The sequence below is a fragment of the Lithobates pipiens genome, unplaced genomic scaffold (assembly GCF_037356315.1).
Source record: "Lithobates pipiens isolate NorthernLeopardFrog02 unplaced genomic scaffold, aLitPip1_a1.2 Scaffold_22, whole genome shotgun sequence".
Lineage (NCBI taxonomy): Eukaryota > Metazoa > Chordata > Amphibia > Anura > Ranidae > Lithobates > Lithobates pipiens.
In genome coordinates this window covers 294,962,897-294,975,679 of record NW_027507784.1, presented here as the reverse complement: position 1 = coordinate 294,975,679, position 12,783 = coordinate 294,962,897, and the positions used below count along the sequence as shown (strand labels likewise).

General features: G+C 43.0%; 1 protein-coding gene across 5 annotated transcripts in view; it reads left to right on the top strand.

The window, feature by feature from the left end:
• Positions 1-12,783, top strand: part of SCNN1B (sodium channel epithelial 1 subunit beta) — a 152,824-nt gene that overhangs the window by 70,280 nt on the left and 69,761 nt on the right. For all 5 annotated transcript variants that reach the window (XM_077449166.1, XM_077449167.1, XM_077449169.1 and 2 more), the window contains exon 4: positions 9,368-9,668. In XM_077449166.1, coding sequence (XP_077305292.1) covers positions 9,368-9,668 — 301 coding nt within the window. The remainder of the gene's footprint in view (positions 1-9,367; positions 9,669-12,783) is intronic.

Here is a 12,783-nt window from a genome sequence, read left to right as displayed (position 1 = left end):
GCGCTGTATGTCACGGTGCTGATGTCAGTGCTCTGTATTACGGTGCTGCTGTCAGTGCTCTGTATCTCCTGCACCCTCTTGTTTGCCTACCCTGGTCCCTGACCTTCCCTCTCCTCCATTGCCTTCATTAGCTCCATAGTCCTGAATTGTCAGAACAATTTCCCAAATAAAAAAAAAATGCTTGTAGTTATCGATCCCAAATTCACCTCATACATGTATTATGCTATTGTCCAGGTGGTGGGACTACGTGCTACCCCCTAATAATTACCCCGTGGCCGCAAATTCGACCTAAAGGTTTGCGAAATTCGCCTCCCATTGAAGTCAATGGAGCCCGCGGCGAACGGTCGTTTTCGCGAACGTTTGTGTCCGTTCGCGTTTCGCGTTCGCGAAACGTCCCGTCGGAAGTTCGTCCATCACTATTGGCTACTAGCCGCAACGTAGTTCCGTTGCAATGAACATCATCAACTGTCCGACCGAGTGTATGCAACACCAGTTTCAGACAAAATCCGTCTGAAAATATCGGACGAATTTTGTTGTCAGAATGTCTGACCGTGTGTACAAAGGCTAAGACTTATGACATCATCAAATTAGGAAGAAAATTAATACAAAATTAAAAAATAATAAAATATAAATAATAATAAAAATAAAAATATACAGTATACAGTCCATCCGGAAAGTATTCCCAGCGCTTTACTTTTTCCACATTTTGTTATGTTACAGCCTTATTCCAAAAGGGATTACATGTATTATTTTTCTCAAAATTCTACAAACAATACCTCATAACATGACTAAAGTTTGACATCTTTGCAATTTTATTAAAAAATTTTTTTTTAAATAATCACATGTACATAAGTATTCTCACCCTCTGCTCAATACTTTGTTGAAGCACCTTTGGCACCAATTACAGCCTCAAGTCTTTTTGAGTATGATGCTACAAGCTTGGCACACCTATTTTTGGGCAGTTTCTCCCATTCTTCTTTGCAGGATCTCTCAAGCTCAATCAGGTTGGATGGGGAGCGTTTCATAGTTAGTAAGGTTGAATAAAGACACCAGTCCATCCAGTTCAACCTGAGTGAGTATCCCTGTCCCTGTACATTACACACTCACATTGGTCCCTACCCGTTGGTGCACAGCCATTTTCAAATCTCTCCAGTGATGTTCAATTGGGTTCAAGTCTGGGCTCTGGCTGGGCCATTAATAGACATTCACAGAGTTGTCCTGTAGTCACTCCTTTGTTATCTTGGCTGTGTGCTTAGGGTCATTGTCTTGTTGGAAGATGAACCTTTGCCCAGTCTGAGGTTCAAGAGCGCTCTGGAGCAGGTTTACATCAATGATATCTCTGTACATTGCTGCATTCATCTTTCCCTCAATCCTGGCTAATTTCTGTCAGACCGAGACAAAAATACAGTTAAATCACACTTGTTTAATAATAAAAGTAAAAAGAACAAACGTAGTCAAAACATAGCCAAAGTTCAGTAATCGGAATGGATCGTCAGCCAAGCCAGGAGTAAGGGATCAAAGTAGTGGAACAGCAAGCAGGATCTGTAGCCTGAAAGGATGTCAGCAAAGCCAGTCTTTAAAACAGGAACACAGGAGATTGTTTCTTGTGATGTGACCAAGGCGAAGGCAGATCTCCTCTGGACTGGATGGCTTAAGGAGGTAGGACTGACGAGCAGGATCAATTTCAGCTGGGTAACTGTGGAGAGAGATGGGAGCTGGCAATTGGCCAATGGTTGAGCAGCCAGCTCAGAGAAGGAAGGACTGAGCCCAGCCCTGACAGTTTCCCAGTTCCTACTGCTGAAAAACATCCCAAAGCATGATGCTGCCACCTCCATGCTTCACTGTAGGCATGGTATTGGCCTGGTGAAGAGCAGTGCCTGGTTTCCTTTACACATGACTGAACAAGAAACTATATAAGAGCGGTCTCAGAGGACCACAGCCGCGCTGAATGGTATGTGTAAGCAACCCAGACAATAAGCTATCGAAAGAAGGTGTCACCGCCCCTATGTCTCACAGACCCAAAGGAGTGTGAGATGTAACAAAAAGAAAATTAGGAAAGGAAGGGAGAGGCCCAGGCGCTACCTGTCATAGCTAAATTAAATATGTATATAAACCCTATGTGTGTGAGCAAAGTAGTGCCTCCAGCACCAGGGAGAGAAAGGAAGAGAAAATTCCAGGTAAGTAGTAGTTATCACCACACACAGGAAATCACAGTAAAAGATCTTATAGAGAATATCTCTTATAGAGTTATATCCAGAGCGGGCTGCACAAAGGTACTAGGGACAGGTGACTCTCACGAAAAAAACAATTTGTGTCCAAATTGTACATAAATGTATAACCGGTGAATAAATAAATATAAAAATTCCAGAAAGTATAAATTTTTGACAGTACTGACTAAGCGGTTGTATAAGTACAGTCTAAGTACCACTATAAGAGGTCATGGATATAAATAGGTACCAGAATGTGTCTGTGCTCAATATACCATAAGTGCCATAGATATATATAAGAACTGTGCAAATAAATTATATATGTGCAAACAATTATGTATCTGTACCACAGATATAAACATGTACAACAAATAATATATGTTATGTGCAAAAATAGCAATCGGTGTGCACTGTTGTGCAAAAAATGCAAAAAATTGTGCAAAAAAATGTGCTAAAAATGTGCAGAGAAAGTGCAGCGGTTATGCCGAGTACATAATTTAGTCAAAGGATCGTCCTACACGGACAATGGATACAGTCCTTTTGAAAAACAAAAAACAAAAGGCAAAAAACAAAAAACCTAAACCCAAAAAAGACCAAAAAAGAGAGCCAGAAAATATATATTATTATATGGGACCTGGAACGAATCCAGGAACAGAGATAAAAATTAAAATGAAAATAAAAATAGAGAAATAAATAAATAAATACAAGTCCACATAAAGTTTCAAAATCTTCCAGTGGTTGCAGGTAAAGGTGACTGGTGCTCAAACATGAAAGAATTTAGGTGACTTCCGTGCTCGCCCCCTCAGGTCCCCACTCACCAAAACTCTATGCCCACACGGGGCGATCAGGCCTTCAATATTGCACGATGCAGGATCTGGTTGTTCCACGAGTAGGCACGTCCGAAGGGGGCACATCCAGCGAAAAACCCACTTTCCAGCTATATCACCTTCCTTGGTATGTGGACTAATTTATACTCAGTAAGTAGTGCTGTGCCAGGGGATCCTCAGAAAAATAAAAAGGGTCTCATCGAGAAGTGTCTTCAGACTTTCAAAAAAAGGATTTTGCAAAAATACGCTCAAAAAAAGGCATTTCTGCCTCTCTTGAGCCCGCACATGATCAAACTGTTCAACGCCTTTCTCCAACAATCCCCGGTCCTGACCGAGATGCTGGGTTCGTTTATCTCCCTTATCCCTAAACCGGATAAAGATCCAACCTCCTGCGCCAGCTATAGGCCCATAGCCCGGCTGAACGCGGATCTGAAAATTTTCACAAAAATTTTAGCGAACCGCTTAAACGCAATGGTCCCCTCCTTAGTACATAAGGATCAAGTGGGCTTTGTCCCTCTGAGACAGGCAGGAGACAATACCAGGAAAATTATTGATCTTGTTGATGTTGCTAACAGGGAAAACCTAGCACCTCTGGTCCTGAGCTTAGACACGGAAAAGGCGTTTGACCACCTGAGCTGGCCCTTTATGATGGCTACATTACATCATATGGGCTTCCGGGGACCATTCCTGCGCGCGGTGCAGCACTTATACACCACCCCCTCCTCAAAGGTTAAAACCCCCTTTGCCACTTCTTCGACTTTCTCCATTGTCAATGGCACTCACCAGGGCTGTCCGCTTTCCCCTCTGCTGTTTGCACTGTGTGTAGAACCCCTGGCGGCTGCCATTAGGGGCAACCTGGATGTTCAGGGGATCCCGGTCAGGGGCAGGGAATTTAAAATATTGTTGTTCGCTGACGACATCATCCTTACCCTGACCCAGCCTAGGATTTCACTGCCCAACCTCCACACTGAACTGGACCGCTATGGAGCACTTTCGGGATACAAAATCAATGCGTCTAAATCGGTAGCCCTTCCGATTAATATGGCGACGGTCGAGACAGCTCACCTGCGGTCCACGTTCCCCTATAAGTGGGAGAGTCCCTCCCTTAAATACTTGTGGGTCTTTATTACACCGTCGTTCCACACTCTATATCGGGCCAACTTCCCCCCCCCCCTCTATCGGGCGATTAGGGAACTTGTCCACAAGTGGAAAGCGCACCACATATCGCTTCTGGGGCAGATTGCGTCCATTAAAATGGTGATCCTCCCTAAGCTCCTATACCTATTTCAGACATTGCCTATCCCGGTCCCATACGCCCACTTATGCACACTTCAGAGGGACATGTTGAAGTTTGTATGGAATTTTAGGAAACACCTGGTGCCCGGTTCCGTCGTGACTGTCCTGCGCTTGGATGGCAGATTGGCATTCCCTGACCAGCCCAGTTACGGGCAATAGTCTCATGGTTCCCACAGCGGTCCTATAATAAGTGGTCAGAGATCGACAAAATTTGGCTAGCTCCGGTACACCCGAACAGTTTCCTATGGGGCGCGAAAGTAGACGTAGACCCGGCCGTTTACTGGGGCCGATGGCTCAGCTCCGCCAGCTTTGGCGGAAGCTGTCTCGTGAATGCAGACTCCATTCAGAGTTTTCCCTGATGACCTCCTTTCTCTGCAACCCTAAGCTGCCGACTAGCCTGACTCACCAGATGTCTTGGCCCTGGGCTTCACGGAGTTTGTTCCATTTGGGACACTTGGTGGACCCCAGGACGAGGAAGCTTTTGACTTTTTCAGAGCTCCAGGCCAAGCACGACCTCCCCCGACAGACATTCTATGGCTACTTACAAATCAGACATTTTGCACAAACGATAGCCCCGCGCCTTCAGTTCTCTCCGCCCTCCCCATTTGAACAGATCATACTTGATGGATGGAATCGCAGGGGACTGATCTCCGATATATACCGGATCCTTAATGCACACCACTTCCAAACGAAAGGTAAACATGCATACATGAAGCGCAGGGAGAGGGAGCTGGGTGAGGAGCTTCCACTGGAGGCTTGGCAGGGGGTGTGGAGACAAGCAGAGACAAGCAGAGGGTGTGGAGACAAGCAGCTAAATCCTCTCTATGTACCTCTATGTCCTCTCTATGTACCCTATACAAAGAGAACTCTTACAAAATTCTCCTCTTTTGGTACCAGACCCCAGCCATAATCCACAAAATATATCCTTCCACCTCTGACCACTGCTGGCGTTGTCTGAAGGAGCGGGGCTCCCTGTTTCACATTTACTGGACCTTTTAAATTATTGTTAGTACTTTGAATTTTATTCGTTGGGTGAGTGGAAGCCAGTGGAGGGATTGGCAGAGAGGGGTGAAGGACACTGAATAGTTGCTAAGGTGGATGAGTCTTGCAGTGACATTCATTATGGACTGCAGGGGTGATAGTCTATGTAAAGCTAATCCAATGAATAGTGAGTTGCAGTAGTCGAGGCGAGAGATGACCAGGGAGTGAATTAGAAGCTTGGTGGTGTCATTAGTTAAAAAGGGGCGTATTCTGGAAATGTGTCATGGCAAAGGCTGTGAATACTTATGTACATGTGTTTTTTTTTTTTCGTTTTTATTTTGAATAAATTTGCAAAGATTTCAAACTCCTTTCACGCTGTCATTATAGGGTATTGATTGTAGAATTTTGAGGAAAACAATTAATTTAATCCATTTTGAAATAAGGCTGTAACATAACAAAATGTGGAAAAAGTGAATACTTTCCAGATGCACTGTATAAAAGGACAAATTCACTTTTCGTGAACTTGTCCTTTAAGAAATCTTGCCACCCCCTGCATGTTCCAGCAATCTTCACTGCGAGGGCCTGTCCAGTGCCCAACAGCCCTACTTCTGAAAATGTCCTTTTCTTGACACACATGCCATTCATTCCACTAGTGTATTCCAGCTGCCCATACTTTTGTATAGTCAGTTGATGAAAAAATCTAAGCATACAGATAAAAGGACAAAAAACAATGCTCATCCATCAAAACATGGTTGAGAAATCCAAATAAAAGAATACATTTTTATAGGAGAGTTCATATAAACAATCTTTCAATGATCTTTTGTATTATTGCCATACAGGTAACAACACAACTGATCAACGATAGAACTGCAAAAACAGAGCACACTAAGAATAAATGGCCCTAGTTTTCCTGGAATTCTATTAAATTCAACTTTTAGCAGCAGGAACTGGGAGACTAGTCAAGATTGAGGGAAAGATGAATGCAGCAATGTCATCCTTGTTGAAAACCTGCTCCAGAGCACTCTGGACCTCAGACTGGGGTGAAGGTCCATCTTCCAACAGGACAACGACCCTAAGCACACAGCCAAGATAACAAAGAAGTGGTTACAGACAACTCTGTGAATGTCCTTGATTGGCCCAGCCAGAGCCCAGACTTGAGACCAGCAATGTCCATAAAGACATGGATGAGCGAGTTTGGGAGGGAAAAACTTGATTGGCCTGCACAGACCTCAACCTGATAGAACACCTTTGGGGTGAATTTGAGTGGAGACTGCAAGCCAGGCCTTCTCTTCCATCATTAGTGCCTGACCTCGCAATTGCGCTTCTGGAAGAATGGTCAAACATTCCCATAGACACACTCCTAAACCTTGTGGAAGCCTTCCCAGAAGAGTTAAAGCTGTTATAGCTGCAAAGGGTGGGCCAACCCAATATTGAACCCTACGGACGAAGACTGGGGTGCCATTAAAGTTCATGCGCATGTAAAGGCAGTCCCAATACTTTTGGCAATATAGTGTTTCTGGCGATTTGGGAGCATGAGTTGAATCCTTTTGGGTGACAAACTTCACGCGATGCGGTTTGCCGTGATTTTCCCTACCATGCACGGAAAAACTGCACTGTGTTTGGGATGCCATGAAAAAGGAATGGCCTCCGAGTACGAGGGTCATGTTTTGCCACAATTGTAGTGCAATTTGGAATCACGGGCAGAATCATGGCTATTCTGACCGTGATCCCAAATCGCCGGATGTGAACGGGGCCTTAAACAAGAGATTACTGTGATTGACTATCACAGTGATCAGATGATGTCACCTGGTGCTGCCAGCTCCTGTTACAAGACCAGAAGCAGTCATCTTCATACTGAGTGTGTTCGATCAACTGCACCGCCTGCAAAACACACACAAAAATGTAGCCCAGTGGAAGAAGACCCACTTCAATGAATCCTCATCAGGGTTTACATACAGTGCCTTCAAAAAGTACTCATAACCCATGAAATTTTCCACACTTTGTCATGTTACAACCAAAACAGCAAATGTATTTTACTGGGGTTTTATGTGATAGACCAACACAAAGTGGCACATAATTGTGAAGGAAAATAATAAATGGTTTTCAAAATTTTTTAATAAATATCTGAAAAGTGTGGTGTGCATTTGTATTCAACCTCCTTTACTCTGATACCCCTAACTAAAATCGAGTGGAACCAATTGCCTTCAGAAGACACCTAATTATTAAATAGAGTCCACCTATGTGCAATTTAATCTCAGTATAAATACAGCTGTTTTGTGAAGCCCTCACAGGTTTGTTAGAGAACCTTAGTGAACAATCACCATAACAAAGGCCAAGGAACTCACCAGACAGGTCAGGGATAAAGTTGTGGAGAAGTTTAAAGCAGGGTTAGGTTATAAAAAATATCCCAAGCTTCGAACATCTCACAGAGCACTGTTCAATCCATCATCTGAAAGTGGAAAGAGTATGGCACAACTGCAAACCTACCAAGACATCACCATCCACCTAAACTGATAGGCCGGGCAAAGAGAGCATTCATCAGAGGAGCAGCTAAGAGTCCCATGGTAACTCTGGAGGAGTTGCAGAGATCCACAGCTCAGGAGGGTGAATCTGTCCACAGGACAACTATTAGTTGTGCGCTCCACAAATCTGGCCTTTATGAAGAGTGGCAAGAAAAAAGCCATTGTTAAAAGAAAGTCATAGTCCTGTTTGCTGTGTCCCCCACATGGCTTCTTGCAAACTGAAAACATGTGAAAGAAGGTGCTCTGGTCAGATGAGACCAAAATTGAACTTTTTGGCCTAAAATCAAAACGCTATATGTGGCAGAAAACTAACACTGCACATCACCCTGAACACACTACCCTCACTGTGAAACATGGTGGTGGCAGCATCATGTTGTGGGGATGCTTTCCTGTCCAGGGGGACATGGAAGCTGGTCAGAGTTAATGGGAAGATGGATGGAGCCAAACACAGGGCAATCTTAGAAGAAAACCTGTTAGAGTCTGCAAAACACTTGAGACTGGGGTGGAGGTTCAACAACTCTAAATGTACAACCAGAGCTACAATAGAATGGTTTAGATTAAAACATATTCATGTGTTAGACTGGCCCAGTCAAAGTCCAGACTTAAATCCAATTGAGAATCTGTGGCAAGACTTGAAGTTTGCTGTTTACAGACACTCCCCATCTAATCTGACAGAGCTTGAGCTATTTTGCAAAGAGGAATGGGCAACAATGTCAATGTGTAGATGTACAAAGCTGGTAGAGACATCCCCAAAAAGACTTGCAGCTGTAATTGCAGCGAAAGGTGGTTCTACAAAGTATTGACTCAGGGGGGCTGAATACAAATGCATGCCACAATTTTCACATATTTGTAAAATATTTTGAAAACCATTTTTCATTTTCCTTCCACTTCACAATTATGTTCCACTTTGTGTTGGTCTATCACATCCTTTCTCAAACTTTTGACCATAGCGGAACCCTTGAAAGAACTTTCTGGTCTCAAGGAACCCCTGCTAAAAATCCCTATGTCTACAACTCATGATACATTAGTGTGATGGTCAGTGGGGAGAATGCTTGTTACACTTGTGGTCACTGGGAAGAATTACCTTCTTATAGAATGCTAACAAGATTGATGGTGTCAATGGAAAGTTATCAGAGAGGTAGAAATTGCTCAATGCTCAAGAAACCCCTAGCAACCTCTAGACTAGAGGAACCCTTGGCTTTCATGGAACTCTGGTTGAGAAACCCTGATCTATCATATAAAATCCCAATAAAATACATTTAAAATCTGGTTTTAGACTGACAAAATTTGGAAAATGGTAAGGGGTATGAATACTTGTTCAAGGCACTGTACACTTTAGGGCACACTAATTTGTTGTCCTTATTTATGCATATTCATTTCAGGGTGATGTACGTAGTGCACAATGAAAAACCTGACAGAGGCTCTTTCTGCTCAATACCAAACTAAAAAAAAAAATTTTTTTGATGGAGTTCTACTTTCATGTCACATGGCATCATATACAAATTGAATATGTTATTGTGTATTTGCATTACAGGTATTCCCGTGTTAAGCATCTCCTACATGATTTGGATGAACTGGTTGACACTGCATTGGATCGCATCCAGTTTTCAAGTCAGTACAGCTCTGGTATACCAGCTCCCAACAACACAAACCAGAATGTGACCCTTGACCCTAGTCTGTGGAACTACATGCCTCTAGTTGTCATTGATGAACAGGATCCCAACAACCCAATTGTCTACAACATCTTTGACAGCAGCACAGATTATTCCCAGGTCAATAATGCCACCAAAGGCAATGAGACCTATGCAGAGAGATACAAAGTAGCCATAGAACTGGTAAGAATCATTATTTAACCAAATTTATATTTCTCATTTAACTCCATGAAAACAGCTAAATATATGAATTAAATACACATCTGGGGTGTGTTTTAACTGTCAAAGAATTTATATTCCTGGTCATCCGGTTCTTTGTCTTATATAGCTCTGACCTAATTTTTCTCTGCTGTAATTCAGCCAACACTTAAAGGTCTTGTCCCTCCCCCAGCCTGGAACTGGTCAGTAAAAGGAGGAGTAGCACACTAATTAACTTATCTTCTGTCACTCTGCTCTCTCTACTCCTATCAGCAGGCTTCTTGCACTGCAGCACACCTGACTGGCTGCTTGTGCTGCTTCTCCCACCCCCACCTCTGAGCTCTGCAGTACAAGTCATACAGTAAAATGCTGACAACAAATCAAATTCAGGTAATCTCACTACTTACATTTAAAGTATTACTAAACCCAGGACCCTGCATTCACTATATATCGGATCTCCCACAGTACACAGAACATGGAAATGCAATAGTTTTAGTAAACATATACTGCTAAATATCTTTTCTTATCAGCAGTACGTAGTCTTGTGACTTCAGTGTCTGCTTAACGCTTGTAGGATGAGTTTTCATTCTCCCATGATTGTTCTATGAGGATGCAGGACCTCTGACCCTCTCTCTGCACAGAGCTGATTGGCCCTGTGCTGATCACATGCACTCTCCCAAGAAAAAAAAAAGAAACTCTCTAGCAATGCACATCAATCTGAGCATGTGTGGGTTGTCCCATGGCCTTTGTTATATCAGGAGATGGTTTGGGGACTTTGGAAGAAGGGCAGGATCAGAGGAGACACGATCAAAAAGCCTTTTTATACAAATCAGAGGATTAACCCCTTAGGTTCCACAGTAAGTATCACACATGCTTTGGTGCATATACAGACTGATTTTACTGTTGTGGGTTTAGTACCACTTTAAAAAATACATTTAATGTGTCTAGTAATGATTACATGAGTGTAGGAAATGAAACTAAAACAAAACCTAAATACTCTCTATGGCTACAGCATCACTGTGATGCTTCAGCTGTCCCCCATCAGCTTTAAGTCCAAGAACTGAATGATAACGTGACTGCTGATCACTCAGTTCTCAATCTCTTCTGCACAGAGAGTGGTGACTGTCAGTCACCGCTTTCTGTTCTGCCCCTCCCGAGATCACTGGGGCTCAGGGCTGGGGAGGAGATGGGAGCAGCTGGCTCAGGCTCTGACGGACGCTGAGAGGCTGGGGCAGCTGTTGGTCAGCCATCTGGGTAGATCCCGACATTATTGTTGGGATACATCCAGAGAATGGAGAAGCTTTGTGACATCAGCGGATTTTAGCTCACTGATGGCTGATTCTGGGTTAAAGGAGAGCAAGTACGTGCTCTCCTGTGACCCACATGAGAAGTATGAACAAACACGCTTTGACCATACTTCTCTAATGGCTTGTACAAACGGTTCTTACATTCCAACCACAAAATCCGTCAGATTTTTTCAGATGGATTTTGTCCGAAACTGGCGTTGCATACACACGGTCGGACAAAGTTGACGGAAAATCAGTTCGTTTGGAACGTGGTGACGTTCATTGCGTATTGACGGGACTACGTAGAGACTAGTAACCAATAGCATTGGTCTCGTAATTTGATCTCAGCCTGCGTGGCACTTTGTCCGTCGGAATTCTTTGTCGAAAAATTTTAGATCCTGCTCTCAAATTTTTTCTGTCGGAATTTCCGATGGAAAAAGTCCGATAGAGCCCACACACGATCGGATTTTCCGATAAAATATAATCCGATCGGACCTTTTGCATCAGAATTTCCGACCGTGTGTACAGGGCATAAGGCTCTACATTTGTCAGTATGTGAGCTTGGGATACACTTTACTTTTCAGTAGACATCAGAACACTGGTCACGTTGGTCACATACAGTAGTCTGTCCATTTTGAGCTCATACTGACCTTGTAATTAGGAGCATTAAGACCCTTTTCAGATGACAGCTTTACGTATTAAGTTAACTTTTTAGACTAACTTTCATGTCCTACCCATATTTAGGGAGTAGCATGTACAGCATGGTAACATACAGCATCTCCAAAACTCAAATTGCCCTTTTCACCTAAATCACAAGGTGCATCTTCCTGCTGGAATCTGCTAAATTCTTTGCATCTTTGAACTTAGCCCATTCACATTTTTTTACATTACTACAAGTCCCATCTTCCACCATGACGGAGGGACTATGCAGAGCCATGTCAGTAATCCCTCCTCCCTTGTACTCTAAGTACTCTTCCTCCAGCCCAAGCCCATACCTCCATATGAATCTGAGGCTAGGGGAAAACACTGATCATGGGGTGTAATGCTCTACAGGCTCCACTGCAAAGATGAGTAAATTGATAGTTATTATTATATCAGATTAGTTTCTACATTTACTACTTTATGCAAAAGTAATATATAAGGTGAACTAAGCCTTTAAAGGAGGTTTATCTCATCAGTGAGTGTCAGCCTTGGTTTACAGCTTTAAAATCATGCTACTTCAGTGCGATTTCAAAGCTGCATATATCAGTGCAATTTTTGGATCTTTGATTTCATTGCGGCTTGTGACTTCATCTAACCGAAGTCAATGCAAGTCGCAATGAAAACACAGAAAAGTAGTGCAGGAGCCTTTTTCAATGTCGATGTGACTTAAGTCGCAATCATTTAAATGGTTTCATTGATTCATTTTGAATCACATGATAAATCGCATTGGTGGGAAGGAGGGCTTACTTATGTAGGCTCTGTTTCTTGCTTAATACTGCTGCACAATTCCACTTTACTTCTCTCTCCCTCTGCAAACCTATGGATGGATAGACAAGGAACTGAGTTTATCTCAAAAGTCCTTAAAGGGAAGTGCAAAAGTACAAGGTGCAAGATCCAGGGTTGTCATCTTTAGCCTTCTTTTCAGTCTAGTGGATTACTGACCTGAAACAAGAACAGGCATATCATTTTTCCAACATTTTACCAGTTGCATTTGTGACTGAGTTGTGAATCATGGCTAGGGATGGAAGCCATGCACCTACAAATATGAGTCAGCAATGGAAGCTGAGATGTTTACACCCAAACAGGTTCCTCTGAACAACAGATGCTTTCCC